At 32.7% G+C, this 17,324-nt stretch overlaps 1 protein-coding gene and 1 long non-coding RNA gene across 2 annotated transcripts in view; both read left to right on the forward strand.

Annotated features, from left to right (window-relative positions):
- The first annotated feature begins 6,458 nt into the window (after positions 1-6,458).
- LOC108375764 (uncharacterized) lies at positions 6,459-8,261 on the forward strand. The gene is made up of 2 exons (XR_001849202.1): positions 6,459-7,063; positions 7,996-8,261. It is a non-coding gene; the product is annotated as an uncharacterized LOC108375764 (long non-coding RNA).
- A 6,622-nt stretch (positions 8,262-14,883) lies between these two features.
- The window catches only part of LOC108375763 (dual specificity protein kinase splA-like), a gene marked incomplete at its 3' end in the record, with an annotated part of 6,454 nt that continues 4,013 nt past the window's right edge, over positions 14,884-17,324 (forward strand). Inside the window, exon 1 of the mRNA XM_017631910.1 lies at positions 14,884-15,403. Coding sequence (XP_017487399.1) covers positions 14,884-15,403 — 520 coding nt within the window. The remainder of the gene's footprint in view (positions 15,404-17,324) is intronic.

The raw sequence follows: 17,324 nt of genomic DNA on the forward strand, positions 1-17,324 counted from the left end.
CGTGTTATGAATTTCAACCTCGAATCCAGCGGCGCTCATCGGGTAAAATGTATATCAAAAGAATTTTCCATCGTATAGGTACATAGCCCACATTTAAAATTTGAACGAAATCGATTAATAAATAAGATTTTTATAAATAACTCTACTCCAGCACCACCTAGCGACATTCTGACGGAACTCTATTCAGTGGTTTTTGAGTTTAGTCCGAACAACGAAAACGGCTATCATTTTATGTATATAGGACAGTCTATAGCGAAACTCGTGAAATCAAAGCTCTCTTCTTTGTGAAAAATTAAAAAAATTCTTCAACATTTTCACAGAAATTTTAACTTTTACTAAAAATTAAAAACAAAGATGCAATTGTTCAAGGGATTTAGAAATCTAGGAGAAAATGGTTCTCAATTGAATGATACTTGCGCGTTTACGTAAACGTATATCGATCCAGCCTTTCCAATAATTACCACTTTTCGCCATAAGTACGGTATTGATGACATATGAAGCTGTGTCCTCTTCCATGAACATTTTCCGGGATATGCAGTATGAAAAATTCGGTTTGTATGGGATTTGCCACGGAACTTTTTCTAATAGCCTCAATTTTTCTTCATAACCATGTGATTGATTTCATATATCTCCATAACAAGTTCCAGTACTCTACCATGAACACTCCCAGAGATATACCCACAGTACGACAAATTCGGTTTGTTTGGGAGGTGTTTTTATTACACATTTTGGTGGACTATTTGCGAATTTCTCTTACTGAATACCTAAATATTCTCAAGTCACAAAGAGTCACTACAGGCTTTTTTGGAAAAATGAAAGGGCCCTCTATAGATTTTGAGAAGAAAGTATTTTATGGTCCATTTTCAATATATTTTACTTTAATTTTATTAATTACTTTTTAAATTTTAACCTTTACTTAGGTTTACCAGAGGTAAACACTTTGAGAGAAAATCGCAAGCAGCACACAAGTCTTCGTTGGTTAATTTATTTTTTTAAATATTTTATATTTGGGGAGTATCATTATGTCCAACATAAGGCCTCATACTCAGCAATCGAATAGACTCGGAGTCTTTACAGTTTTTCTTTCTTTTTGTCTTTTTTTATACACAGTTTACACTGCTGGCGGATGCAAATAAAGATTAAAATTTTAAAACAACAAAATTAAAGTAAAATGTATACAAAATTAATAAGAAAATACTTTCTTCGAAAAATCTAAAAAGCATCCTTCAATTTTGCAAAAAAAACTGTGTAACATATATTCGTCGCCACGCTGTAATTTATAGCCTAAAATTTGTTTACTTTACATATATGAGGCTGACTTACTGAAATCCAGCACAAATATAACTTACCATAATTTTTACCGAAAACCTTAAGCTATTGTTATAAGTTGCGTGAATTTATTTATCAATATTAATAAATTTCTGATTTTTACTTGAACTTGCCATTTCGTTTTATGTGTTGCGTTCATGTAACACTGTGCGTAAACTCTTAAATTTACATGTTTCATAAGTTTTCACGTTTTGGCGAATATCCATATTCTGCCTGGAAAGTATATAGTATATACTTATACATTTATTATAAGTAAATATAAATATCCTGTCGAAAAGTGATTTAAAAAGGGAGGTGAAATAACACAACGCAAAATTTGCTTTATTTCACTTTTAAATGGGAATTAATGCCAAAATCTGAGTTTTACTTTATTTCCAACAAGGATTGAAAATAAAACAAATTTTACCTTATTCCCCATTGCTTATTTATACTATTTATAACAAAAACAGTTTACTGACGGAAGGAAAAAGAACTTTGTTTATTCGAAAAATACAATTAAACAAAAAATGTGATATAATTCATATGAGGAAAGTAATATTCACAAAATATTTTTACTTACTTTTTATATTAGCCGGCAACCCTCGGCAAATCGGATATAGCGCTTTTGTATGTTTACATGGAACGCAGCATATAACACAGAGAATATTGTTTTGAGTTTTATCTTATATCCATCCGTTATTTTATCTCACGAAAAAAGTGGTAAACACAATAATCTCATATAGTTAGATCTTGGCTATTTTTAAGCGACTTCAATTCGTCGGAATATTTTTTTATATATGTTATCGCATAACTTGGGACCACGTCAACCGATTTCGATAATTTACACCCCTATTCTGCAACTCTTTCGTATTCGGATTTTGCTACGAATCGTAGAAATAGTATGCTGCAATCCGAATCGTATTTTCGAACTTTCGAAATTCGTAACAATGGCGTGCCTAAAAACGAACGAGTAAGCTTTTTTGCGTAATTTTGTACGAAAAGATGTAAATCAATGTGTGTTTGCAAGAAATATTGGTGGTGTTCCTTTAAACAGATAAATTTGCCTTTCGCATATACGTATATTTTTATCCATTGCTTCATATAAACGGGCAAAAAAGAATCTTTGTTGCACCTTATCGAGAAACTTGGGTCCGGTTTAGTTATTTTTACAATGATTTTCGGTTGTTGTCTCCAAACGCATAACCCGAATCCAAAAACTTTAACATACGAGGGTGCATTGAAAAGTCGTTAGAATGAAAAACTAGACATTGGTTTTTTAACAAAAAATTGATTTATTTTTCAACATAATCTCCTTTTAAGTCAATACATTTTTTCCAACGCTTTTCTAACATATTTATTCCTTCTCTAAAATAAGTTTTTTCAAAACCTTCAAAATAAGTATTTGTTGCAGCTATAACTTCACTATTTGACACAAATCTTTTTCCGCCGAGCCATTTTTTCATATTTGGAAAAAGGAAAAAGTCACTGGGAGCTAAATCTGGCGAATATGGCGGATGAGGGAGCAATTCATAGCCTAACTCATTTATTTTTTCCTGCGTTTTCAAGATGAATGTAAAGGAGCGTTATCATGATGAAAGAGGATTTTCTTCTTTTTCAAATGTGGCCGTTTTTGCTTAATATTTTGGTCCAATGTATCCAACAAAGATGAATAATATTCAGCTGTGATGGTTTTACCCTTTTCAAGATAATCTATGAAAATTATACCTTGTGCATCCCAAAAAATAGATGCCATAACCTTACCAGCTGATGCAACGACCTTTGCCTTCTTTGGAGCACTTGAGCCACGTTCTACCCATTGTTTGGACTGTTCTTTAGACTCTGGTGTATAGTGGTGGATCCACGTTTCATCCATCGTTATGAAACGACGCAAAAATTCCGATGGATTTCTGTTAAACATGTCTAAACCAACTTTTGAAGTCGACATTCGGTTCATTTTTTGCAGAGGAGTTAGCAAACGCGGCACCCATCTTGCTGAAAGCTTTTTCATACCCAATTCATCATGTATTATATTATGCACACGTTCATAACTAATGTTCACAATGTCAGCAATCTCTCTCAATTTAATTCTTCGATCTTGTGTGACAATTTTGTACACTTTTTCCACCGTTTCTGGAGTCGTTACCTCTTTTAGCCTCCCAGAGCGTGGCTCCNTGGCTCATCTTTGGTGCTTATCCGACCACGTTTAAACTCGTTTACCCAATTGTAAACTGTTGCATTTGAGGGTGCATGTTCCCCTAATACTGTCTGCAACTCCTCAATAATTTGTTTCTGGTTTAAACCTTTCAAATGAAAGTACTTTATAACAGCACGAAGTTCACTTTTTTCCATTTTTAATAAAAATACAATAGTGTTTTGCAAAAATAATTCTCAAAAAAGTACCGTTTGACCATATGTTATGAAATTTTGACAGCTCGCTTTTGACAGTTCACTTTTAACATTCACAATAATTAAGTAAATTAATGACCGATAGATGTCGCAATTCTAACGACTTTTCAATCCACCCTCGTACACGTGTAATGAAAGGATTAAAATTTTATTTAAAAAAAATGTTTAAAATTTCCCGACCACTAGCTTATTGATAAATTCGGTTTGCACTATGCACTTTTTTGCAAATTTGGCCGTGGGTTCTGCGCAAAAATACTGTGGNGTGTTTTGCAAAAATAATTCTCAAAAAAGTACCGTTTGACCATATGTTATGAAATTTTGACAGCTCGCTTTTGACAGTTCACTTTTAACATTCACAATAATTAAGTAAATTAATGACCGATAGATGTCGCAATTCTAACGACTTTTCAATCCACCCTCGTACACGTGTAATGAAAGGATTAAAATTTTATTTAAAAAAAATGTTTAAAATTTCCCGACCACTAGCTTATTGATAAATTCGGTTTGCACTATGCACTTTTTTGCAAATTTGGCCGTGGGTTCTGCGCAAAAATACTGTGGATGCACAAGGAGTGTTGTATACCTTTGACATGCGGAAGCCCCTCTTCTCCGGCAACACAGAAAGGAGAATTCTACTTAGTAAGGGTTATAANCCTTTTCCGGCAACACAGAAAGGAGAATTCTACTTAGTAAGGGTTATAATCCCTAAGCGCGGCCGAAGGCAGAAGCAAGTGAAACAGGTGGTGGACCTAACAAAGTGCATGTTTTCAATTGCTCGGAAGAAGCTGTTATTGTATTAACTGGATTGAGAACCAGTTCTGCAGGCATAGGAGGAGTTCTGGCTTGTGGTTCAACAATTCAACCAGAAGCTGACATAGATGCGCCCATGGTTACTATGCCCGACAGCTTCGCATACCTTTGTGAATCCATTGCCATAGTGCCCGCTTACTCTGCTGCTATAATTGCAAATACATCAGAATCCATAATTTTCCTCAAACTATGTAAAATTAACCAATTTTACAATAAGCAAGCACATGATGAGTGTTTTTTTAATTCCTTTCCACTTTGTTTTCCTTCATTCAGCTATCTTCGAAAAACAACTGATAGCTGGCAATGCTGCACATGTTTCCGCAAGGGTTGCAGCATGTGGATTTTTCGTTTTTCGTAGCTGAGCTACGAATTACGAATTACGAAAATTCGACTTCTAGAATAAGGGCGTTACTTTTTTTCTTTTCTATTAACGGCACTCCTAAATGTTTATATTAGAATTGAATTCGGTTGTGTTTTTGGCTTAAAAATTACTTGTTCTTTTGTTTAACTAACGTTTATTATTTTTTTATGAAAATAAAGCTCTTTTCCCAACAAGAAACATATAAATCCAAATTTCCGACTTTTCGCAAAAACTATGAAAATTAATTCTGCAAAGTTTCATCAAAATCAGAATCTTTAGAAAAAAATTGGTTTGCAGTTTTTTAGCTCATTAAAATTGAGTATAATAAAGCAAGGTGCTCTCATTGGCTTCCCTAAAAAGTAAGTGAGTGCGCCTTGGCCACACTGGAGAAGTGAAACTTACGTTACATATCTAGTTGGTCTCATAATCAATATACATTTCCTTAAGGTTATGTCTTATGTTCTTTCTAACTAGATCCCTGCCTCTCTACCCTTTTCGTTCTAATTACATTTATGTTATTCTGTTTTCCTTTATATTTATTTGTATCTTTTTACTGTATTTTTCTTACACAAGTAAAGTGTTTAAATTTACCTTGGTCTTCATCTTTGTTTTTATCTTTTATATTTTTGCTTTTAACCTTTTCTTGGTCTACATATTCACGTAGATGATGTGTCTAGACATCACGTCATGTGATGTCAGGTAGTGCGGTGTAATGTGATGCGATTTCATGTGATGTAATGTAAGGTAAAGTGATGTGATAGGATGTCATATCATGCCAAATGGCGTCATATCATGTGATGTTCTGTGATATGATGCCATAGAATCTCGATAACAAATTCGATAAAAAAATATCGATAGCAAAATCGATAAATAACTCGATAACGAATTCGATAAAATACTCATAACAAAATCGATATAAAATTTTCTAAATTTTCTAAAATCTGGAAATTGATCCCAGGTTGAGTCTCTGTGTCTCTGTCTACATATTTATGTACATATATCCTTTTCGTTACAAATACCTTTATTTTAATCATTCTTCCTCTTCATCTTTAGTTTTATCGGTATCCTCATCGTCATATTTTTCTTAACATTCATCTCTGTTTTTACCTTTATGTTTATCATTTTCTTCATCTACATACATATTCCCTTCACATTTTGCTTATATGTATGTAGATATGATATATGTATTTATTTCTCTGTGCTACCTTAAAATCTGATACTTCATAGAAAATAAGAAAATTAGGCCCTTTGAAAACAAATTAAATGCATTACGGGCTAGCTCTTTCAAGAATTCGGTTTCACATATACATATGTATATAAATAACACGGGAAAATTTTTGTTTCCGGTTTCAATTCGATTTTTCGGTATTAAAAGTTTTGTTGGGAAAAACGAGTGTACAGCTTTTTTAGGGAATGAAATTTTCTACAAAAAAGTTCCTCTGAGCAAATGCCGTCCGACCAACAGTTTCCAACTTTTAAATTTAGTAAAAAAATATAAATTTTAATCAATAATTATTATAAAATTAAATTTCCAATTTTTTTAAATTTAAATAGTATAGAGGAACCTATTCAACTGTTTTTACAGGGTGCCAAAAAAAATACTTTCATAGTGAGAGAGTTCAAAAACGCTTGGAACAAATTGAACATTTTTCGGTCCACACAACGTTATACGGTGTGATTTGCATACTTACATACATACATGTACGTATGTATGTAGTACATCTAATCTTTGTATTTTTCCGGCTGCGATTGTTATGACGTTTTTATGTACATATTCTAAAAACATAAGCACACATGTAGCGAATTCATACATATGTATATATGTACATATGTATGTATGTATGTATGCATGATATATGTACATTTAATGAACGATGTACCACCCTGGTTAAAATAATTTTTGCGCATGTGCTATATAACCTTCACCATAGCTCCACATTCTTAAATGGGTACGTGATGAAAAATGCTGTAAAGTGCATACACAAATACAATGTATACATACATATTTATGTATGTATGAAAATGTAGAAAATTCACTTGTATCCAGTTAGTGCGCTTTTGTCAACAGTGAAACAACATGTCTTAGCTTAGCTGCATTGCTTATCAGATCAATATAAAAAGAAAAATACAATATTAAGAACAGTTTGCATTAAAAACTATTAACTACAAATTAAATAGGTATGTAATGGCAATTGAATGCTCTTGATGTGTTAAGTGCATACATACGCTTCTCATTCAGTCATTTATTTCTACTAACATTTTTACCAACGTACTTACATACATATAGTACAAATGTACTACATGCAGTGCACGGACTTACCACTTTATTGATAGATCTACCAATTTTTTAGCATCTTTTTACCAACAAAGGTTAAAAGTCAGCCGATATTTTCCGGAAAGAAAGGGATTTAAATGCACATTTTGTCATCGAACACAGCTAAAATAAAAATAAAAAGTTAATTCTGACCATAACCAATTTAAAAGTGAAATTGCATCTCTATCAGCTGTTTATGTATGTAAATATTTTTCGTTTGCAACGCGTTTTTTGTGTAGGACTGCCAAACGAATGGTCTGCAAACTTCAAGCATTTTTAATCTAATTTTAATCAAGAAACTTTGAAGTGGAGATATGTAATTGTTTGAGCTCTTTTTTAAATTAATAAAGGTCCTGAATTACGGCATCCGTGATGTTAAAGAGATTACGGAATTTGATAGCGAGCTCGCTTATTCGATTCGAATCCGAGTTTCATTCGATCACGGATGCCATGATTCGGGCCCATTGTTATGTATATGTTTTTTGTTGAATGTTTTATTGGCGGGAAATAAATTGTTTGTTCTTTTATAAAAAAAGACAATTATTCCAACCTTATAGCAGGAGTACAGAAACAAAAATTATACCTACTACGCATAATTGCAGTAAGAATTACACAAATACATCATTTTGACATTAAGAACCACCGAGGCGAAAATCCAGCTGCTCCTATAACACCACCTTATTTCTTAAAAAAAAAAATAAGAACCAACTTCGACAATTTTTTGTATATAAAATCAACCAATATTAGTTTTTTTGAAGTCCGTGCACTGACTACATGTTACCTTACTTTACGTCAGCACGATATTCAGCTTCATTACTGGACTGGCCCGGTAGACATGGGAATGGAACGAAATGTGATGTTTTAACAAACATAAACAACAATAAATGTGCATACACATGCAAGTATGAATCAGCAACCCTGTCTTTTGCTCAGTGTGACCGCGGGCTTGTGAAAAATTGTAGCAGAGCAGAGACTTAAAATGTATCAAATGTATCACTTTTTTTTATCTTAAGCATCAAAGTATCAATATGGAATAAAACCAATAATTTTTATGAAAAACCATTTTTCAAAACGATTTAACATTTATTGATTGCAAAAAAGGTACACGTATCAGTTGTACCTGGTACTAGTATAATAATAATAAAGAAAATGTCTTAGATATATGTATGAGTTCAACTGGGTGTCTGTATAATAAAAACAGCAAACATGTCGTATATATGATCATAATTTTAGTTTAAATACTTTTTGTACTTATAGGGCTCAGAATTCAAATTTTTTAATAATTTTTAAGGCATTTCGAAAACATTATGCATTCCACCATTGTCAAAGTGAAGCGATTTGTTCTATATGTTTTGATCAAATTCAGATCTGAGAAAATGCACTCTGTAGCAAACACAACAAGTTATAAATAAAAGAAGTTAGGTCGAAATATAAAAAGTTATTTAAAGCATTTTTTAGCTTGCTTACCCCCCTTGCTTACTTCAACGCAATCTGTGTTATTATCGAATTTCAAAAGTTGCCATTGTATACAAATTTTTTCTTTAGTTAATATAGTTAGTAGTTATAAGTTAATAGTTACTTTCAAAATTGTTATTATTATATGAAAAATAATTGCAACGCGCTCCACTGGGACAGTAAACGATCAACAGCTAGCTTCAGCGATACCCAGCGAACGTTTGACACTCGAAAAATTTTATGATTTTTAACACCAACTCGGCAAATTCCTCCACCTTTTTAGCACTATGTGCGAAGAAATTGTAAACATCTCAGGCAAGTTTTTCGAATTCTACGGGAATTTTTTTTACACGATGGGAAAAGTATGAAAATTTAAAAAGAAGTGTCCCTCCAAAATTCATCAAAAAATGAATCACTTTTGATCCACTTGGATCAAAACGGTCACACTGCTCGTGCTTAAGGTCCGATTAACTTCTGCGTTTTATTTTTTTCAGTTGCTTCAGTGTTGCCGGCGTGAGTGCTTCTTTTCAGATAATCACCCCTATGCTGTAATCCGAATGTTCGCAGTTACGAATTCGTAGCTCCGTTCCGAAAATTCGAAAATTGGTATGCTGTAATCCGATCGTAACTATCAGTGGCACTGCCAGCTAAAAACTTGAAATTCGAAGTTCTTCATCAGCTGCTTTTACAGAAACAAATCGAAATAAATATAATCGAAAGTGAATAGCGAAATCAAAAAATCTAGTTTAATCATTATTCGAAAAGACTTTTCCTTAATTAAGTAGAATACAAAGGATTCAGTGGCCGGTGCACATTTGTCCGAGGAGGAAGAACAGCTAACAGTTGCATTATACAAAGGATATGCCTGATCCATTTGGCTTAAATGATAAAATGTAAGCTCCCTCATTTTAAAAGCCTCCATTTCACTAGATATTGTGCCGCTTTAATTCTTGGAACTCTTTCCCAAAATTCCACCACATCCTCTTTAGCTCCTCTTAAAAAGCCTCGACCAATGTCCGGCCTTTCGCTCATGCATTCCACCAGTTTTTCTTATTGCGAGCGATTTGTTATGATCTTCGATCTGATAATTTTGTAAACATTTAATAAAATTTTTTTTCTATTCACACTTCAACTTACATACATATTTTTGCATTTACACAATTTATTATATTGATATTTTAAAACAATTTGTTTCGCTCCGACACGAGTTGCTATTCATACAAAATTTCCGAAAAATACATAAAAAATTACAGCTACATCGGATTCAGGCATACCAACATTACGAATTTCGAAGATGGCCTACGAATTTCGAAATAACGATACGACAACGCGGATTTCAGCATACCAATTTTACGATTCGTAGCAAAATCGAATCTATGACGGATTACAGCATAGGGGGGGTGAATATCTCAACGCATATGCACATATATATGTATGCATGTATGTACGTATATGTAAATTATTAGCGATAACATTTCTCAGTTCTCATTGTATTAAAATGTGTACATACTATGTACATTTTCATGGGCCGAAAATTCGCTTTCTTAAAATTGTGATTGGTAATAGGAAAAATATGGTTCATCATGCTCATATGCATGTTCATAAACAAGTTAAATCGCATGCAATTGTTGTTGGAAAATTTAACCAGTTAAATCATTTAACTCGTTTGAAAACCAGTTCAGCACAGAGTTGTATCTGAAAGCTTTCTGCTCTGACCAATCAGAAAGACCCAAAAGCTTTCATTTGACACGTCAACGTTCAAAAAATTTATATTCTGAAAAATATTAAAAATTAAAAATTATTAAAAAATATCAAAATTATATTAGTTATTTCCCATCAGGTCTCGTCGTACGCAGAGATAAATAGGGCATACGAACATAAACATTTTGAAGTACCTAAATAATCCGTATGCATTAATATTATGAAGCAGACATTCGCATAAAACAAATTGAAACACAAAAACTTGATTTTGAATATTTTTTTTAGAATTTTTATTGGTAACCAAACATCCGTCAAAGTTAACTCCAAATGTTCAATGTGGACGATTGTGTTTTCCAAAAAGCTCTTTTTCATTTAACAAGTTAAATCGGGCCAATTTGAACGTAATATAAGCTAACATATTTTCTTAGCGCTTGAACTTTCATCAAAACAATCAAAATTCTAAAAAAACGGATTTTCGGCCCACGCTAATGTACATATTATGCACGTATGAATAAACACACCTTGTTTTTTACATGATAAGTGCGTAGTTGTTTACGGCAACACTATCCACAAAATTTCGAAATGCATACGAACACAATTTATTAAGTTGCATATTTATAAGGGTTCATTGTTCCACGTGAAATATGTTCGTATGACACATAACATTTATACGTTCTTCAAAGGTTTATTAATTCAACATTTTTGGTAAGACATCTTACAGGAGTTGTTGGACTGGTCCTTTTCCAATTACACGCCAATGTTAAAAATGACATTTGAAACCATTAGCAGAGAAACTAGTACTGGTAACCTTATGGACTATCCGAGGTCTAGCCTAGGTTGAGTCCGAATTGCTACAGGGTAGCTTTAACCCTCTGCGACTGATGTGGTAGTCTGACAGACACCGAAGGTTCGACATTTTTGCTGAGCTCAATAGTATTGATTACTAAAAACGCCTTTTTTTCGACGTAAAGGCTGCATTTCTTTATTCATTCTGAACGTTTGGAATAAACTTTTTCGTTTACTTATAATTTAGAACGTTCCTGATGATATGTTAACGTATATTTCAAACGCATTCTGTTTATTCCGGCTGTGAAATGGGATTATCCGGAATGTATAAAGAAACGCAGCCATAGTTTTTGTATATGACTATTTCATTAATGAGTATGTATGTATTTAAAATATTGATAGAATTTCCATTTTAAATCGAAAAAAAGTTTATTAATAAATATCTAACATACATACCTATATATTTTGATCTGGAAAATTTGTGTCTGATAGACTACGCGTCAGTAAAATAGGGAACTTTCGGTCAATTGTTCTTTAGTATCTGGTTTTGAACTAGTTCATTTACATTTTAATGTTAATAAAATTGTTCGTTTGAATACGATTTCGTTGTGCACTTCACGGATGCGTTTTCGTAATTAAGAAAACCTAAAAACAAATATTAAAAATTTTATGTTCCGCCAATGGGGTTTGAGCTCGGACACTCCTGACAGCACAACCAATAGTAGCAAGCATCTCTGCGCACTCAGCTACAGCCACGATATGTAAATGTGTTTTCAAATGTTCACTTTAAGCGATTGGAGCATTTTTACATTTTGACAGACACAGAGTGGTGTTGTTTGGAATCTTTTTATTGAGCTGAACTCATTCTTAATGAAAATTTCTAGACAACACCACTCTTTATGTACAAATCAGTGAGAGTTTAATTTTCTGTCTATCTGTGGAACAGTTCCTTAGGGTGGTACTAGTGCTTTTCGGAAATTCATGTTTATTACAAGCTTTTAATAAGTTTCCCGTGTGTGTAATCAAATCTTGCAATCACTTCTTAACCATCTTCAATATGAGCTAGATACTAGAAACTTCAAACTTAGCTCAAAACCCGGTGACAATGCAATATGAAAGATGAATTAATCTCCTAGGTGGCGCTGGTATCGAGATATTTATAAAACCCGTACAACCCGTTCACATTTAAAATATACATATATTTCTTGCATGAAAAGAAATAAAACTACAAAAAATATTTAGCCGTTAGGTGGTGCGGAGGTCGATTTTTCTATTTTTATTAACCACTAACAAGCTTGTCTTTAAAATTGTTTGTTTAAATGACTTGTTGGAGTAATTGAAATAAAAATGTAAAATTGAAACTGAACAATTGAAAACATATACAAACCTTCCTTTTTGGGGGGTCTGCAAATAATATGAAAATATAGATTTTTAATGGGACACTCTTATTTTGTTCTATGTATAAAATAAGGACTTTAGAGAAAATTTAAATATTAAAAAAAAAAAATTGTTAGGTATGACAAAATTTAAAATTGGATAAATTTTACATATTACTGAAAGCTATTCATTAAAATTCAGTCATTGCCAAATTAATTCATTGTGCGATATTAAGCTCCAAAGCATTTTTAAATTTTTTTTCAAGTTCAAAATAACGTTTGTTTATAAATACATACATACATAAGTAATAGCTTAAAAAAATACCAAGAAACTCATTACCAGGGAGCGGATTTTATGGAAATTGCCTTTTTTACTGCTAAAGGGATGGAGTATATTCGATTAAGAATGTTCACGGTTTAGCTTTCTCTGATTCCATATATGTATACACATTTCATGTAGCCTTTTTTTGAATTTTCTACCTTTAATTGTAAAGGGCAAGGAAAAAGCCCTTATTCCTGATAATATGAAAGTTTCAAAAGTTCCATATTTAAATTGGGCGCCACTTGTAATAACTCATGTCGAGCGCACGTTTAGTACATTCAACGCTTCTCTTCGCGGGAATCGATGAAAATGTTGCTAGAAAACTTGAAAATGAATTTTGGTTTTGTGGGTAAAAAACTCGAAAGGAGAAAAGTGCACATTTTTCATATATTGAAACTATGTAAATCATAGTTTTTCTCTTTTTACTTGTAAAATAAACATTTCTAAAATAAATGTATTTTTTGATTATTTTCGGTTTTTGTCTTTTTTAGTGCCTTTTTTTCCTTTCTTTGCGATTTCTAATACTTTTTCCTGCCTATTTCGCAATTTTATTTTGCCTTTCCCAGCCTATTTCGTTATTTTATTTTGCCTTTTTTTGTAGGTTTTTAGAGCTTCCTGAAAACCAAATGCATTTTTAACCTTTTCCATGCGTGGGTTAGGCAGTCAAAAACAAAAAAAGCGACGACTAAAATTTATTTTAAACTTTACAATAGAACATACAACATTTAATGTTGATATTGTAAGGACAACCTATGTATACATCCTTGCTGAAGCCGAGTTGGCAGAGGCCTAGATTTGATTGCCGTAAGTAGAAACATACATATAAATAGTATAAAAGTTAAAGAAAAAGTTGATCCTAATTTTGAATGATAGGTTTTTAGGTTGCTTAACCAATTGTTTGGGTTAGTGTATGTACAAAAAATAGTACTTCTAAAGTAAAATACAAATATTTCATAGGCATTCTCTGAGTTTATATTTAGAAACGTAAAGTTTGGTATCAGAGGTACGACGGAACGGAAGTTGGAAGGTTCCCCGAACTCACTCGAACTTTTTTTGGAGCACCTGAATGTACATACATATGTATGTATGTATTCTGCGATTTTTATAAGCATCCAATAGAAAAAGTAACTCGAAATAAAGTTAAATCTTAAGTTTGGTCACTTCGTTCATATATTTATTGAGATTTACTAAGTTATTCGTTGCATTTTATCGATAACTAGACTGCGGATATTTATGCAGAAGACAAAGCCTAAATATATGTACCACTTAACTATAAGCAAATTGTAGAAATTTGTATACATTTTTTTTATAGTTATGTGATGCATATATTTATGGCTTTATTCATAAAAAATAAAGTAGCTTTAAAGAGCTTTACAAAGTGACGTTTTCATACATTTTTCAATTTATAAACCTTTTTTAAAGCTACTTTATTTTTTATGAATAAGGCCATTAGTCTTTATTTTATGCATAAACATCCGAAGTCGATCGATAACATAGCCATCCCAAATCAAGAAAAGAAGAGTATAGTATATCGTTGGTTGAGTGGAAGACCTCCCTATTTCGGCTGCCGATATATTGAATTTATATTGAGATAGGGCTTCTTTGAACTAAACTCTGTGATAGTGCGTTCTTCAACCGAATTTCGAAATCGGGAGCTCTTCAACGATTTGCTGAGATAGAACGTTTTCGAATCGGCAGCCGAGATAGGGCGATCTTCCACTCAATCAACTATATATTCTTCCTTTCTTGATTTGGGCTGGCTTTCCTATATGGCCGTTTTGTTTCGTTTCGTTATTACGTCGTTGCTAAAGGATCACAATTTGGTTTAAAAGTACTTTTATTATTTAATATTACATATGTACATATGTATGAAGAAGAAGAATAATTAAAACAACTTTTGTTTTTCATTACAGTTTTGACAATCCGGAGTTGGATTTTTTCTTCCATACCTTAAAGTGAAAGCACTCCGGAAATTCGTATTCCTATTGGATACAAAACAGCAGTTTTAAAAGAGCAACACCTATTTGAATTTGTTAATATTGCTATGTCGACAGGCCTGAAGGTATTACTAGATGCAGCTCAGTATATTGAGCATCAAGAAAAATTAAAAAGATCACCAATTCCGGCTTCAACTGACTCTACAGAGCTATGCTATGTGGGCCAATGCTCTACGGAATTCGATATATTAGGTGGCGTCAGCAGCAACAACAACAACAACAACAACGTTATAAACACAAGGAGCGCACGAACTACAACTGACATAATTCAACAAGTGTCCTCATCTGCACCTGCTTCAAGTGCCACATTTCATCATCTCAGCAATGGGGTAATTATAACAAACAACAATAGTTCTCTTACTGGAAGTCAATTGGTAGTTGAAGCGAGGGCTACCAACCCTAAGCAAAACAACAACAGAACAATAAATGATTATGAATTCACTAGAAATATTAGTGGTACAATCGCAACTTTGAAAGGCAGTTCAAGAGTGTCGCATTCTTCGAAATCATCATCAACACATACGAACAGTGCAACTGATGAAGCAGTTAATGATTCAAGCATCACGGGTAAGTTTTCTGCTACATAATCTAGGATAAAGAATTTCGTTGGGACCCCACTGTAATCCAGGCGTTATTTAGATAATAAACCCGATATGAAAAGTAGAGAGCAAACAATTTTTGGGGCAGAAGTATTTCTTGCTCTACATATTTACATAAATGAGGTACCATTGGAAAGGTAATGAACCATGCTTTCTCTGTTCAAAAGCGAAAAAACAGATATTTGTCTCGGTAGACATCAAATGCAAATGAATTACTCGAAGAATATGAAATTCCTAGTGGGCATGAAAAAAGAAAATTTCATCAAAACCAGCGCCTTCTAGCAACTAATTTTGTGTTGCTAGGAGTGGCAAATAAACTGAGATACGAACTTTATTGGATAATCGCGGATAACGAGTTTTCGGGTCTAACGAAATGAATAAATAGCTAAAATTAAATTTAAGTTAACACCGTTTTACTTTAGCATGAAATATTCGGTCCTAGTTTACTAAAATCCCAAAGTCATTAAAAAGAACATATCTAAAAAAATAGGGCCAAGTGGTATTTTAACAACTGCTGCATAAATCACAAAACACCAACAACTTAAACATTGAATTTCAGTCTCTAATATACAAGTTAAAATATGATTGCGCTTGGTAGTCTTCCAAATAAAATCCCGTCCCGCCGCCATACACTATGATTTCCTTTTTTTAGTTGTTATTGTTTCGTCTTTATCAGGCAATTCTAAAAACATTTTTGACGTTGTTTTGAAATTTAGAGATATAAAATAATTTAATTAATATTTTCTACAACATGGGAATAATACACTGTGCGGCGCACGTAAAATATTAACCGATTTCAAATAAAAAATACGGGTCTCGTTATTTTCGATATTCCTCAGATTTGGACAGCATGAAAAGAAAAAAAAAAGTATTTTCCTGTGTAGATTTAGCCCATCATAATGCACATACATAGTATGGGTGTTTCCATGATGACGGACGTGACATTCATACGAAAACGGAAGTCCTTTGGTTGACAAAAAAATTAGGTGTGCTTCGAGCACTGGTGTCGGGAAAATCGATGAAAAGGAGGTCATAACGGACGTGACAAAAACAGAATTGGTTTCAGTGAGGCATGTAAAAATAAGCAAAACTGCGAATCCTGTGAGGTTTTTCTTAAACATTCTTTCAATAAAGTCAAATTACGGACCATTAGAACCAATTCGTTTTCAATGAGAAGAAATTCGTTGTTGCTTTTATTTTGAATTAAAGTTACAAAGTCGGTTGAACTCATTTACTTGCATTTTCGGTTTACATTTTATTAAAAAAAACACCCATATACATATGTATGCTTGAGGTGCAAAAGAAACACGCATCTGCATTTGCTTAACTGTTTGAGTCTATCGGTAATACTATGTAGTATTCCACAAATTTTTATCGAAATTTCGAACTTTTTAACCAGAATTTTTAGAAATTTTTTGGTTATGCAGTGATGTGATAAAATGAAACGCTGTCAGCACTCCGCAAGGTTGCAAACAAATTTATGTTCGAAAAATATCTTGATATGGAAGGAACCGCTTTACACTGTCAAGGCAAAAATTGCCAAAACTCAATGCAATTTTAAGCAACTTCAATCTTGCACTTTGTTGTACTAAAATTAATTTTTTTAGAGTCTAATTAAAATGTTTGCAATTTAGGTGAATCCCGTTCTTTAAACTTTGTCAGCTTAAAAATTACCTATTCGTCCTTGTGAATCCAAAAAATTTATATTTTTTAAATCCTAAAGAAATTTCCTATTGCATTTGTTACACATATTTTTATTCTACATTGCATTGAATTTGTTTAATAATTTCATATCTTTGAAATTACAATGTCCTTCAAAATAAATCCTGCGGTCAGAGAAAAAAAATAAAAACGCCTCTTTAAATAAAAAAGTAGGTTTCAAACCCATG

The sequence above is a fragment of the Rhagoletis zephyria genome, unplaced genomic scaffold, assembly GCF_001687245.7.
Source record: "Rhagoletis zephyria isolate East Lansing unplaced genomic scaffold, Rhagoletis_zephyria_1.1 Rzeph_scaffold_09396, whole genome shotgun sequence".
NCBI classification, from domain to species: Eukaryota; Metazoa; Arthropoda; class Insecta; order Diptera; family Tephritidae; genus Rhagoletis; species Rhagoletis zephyria.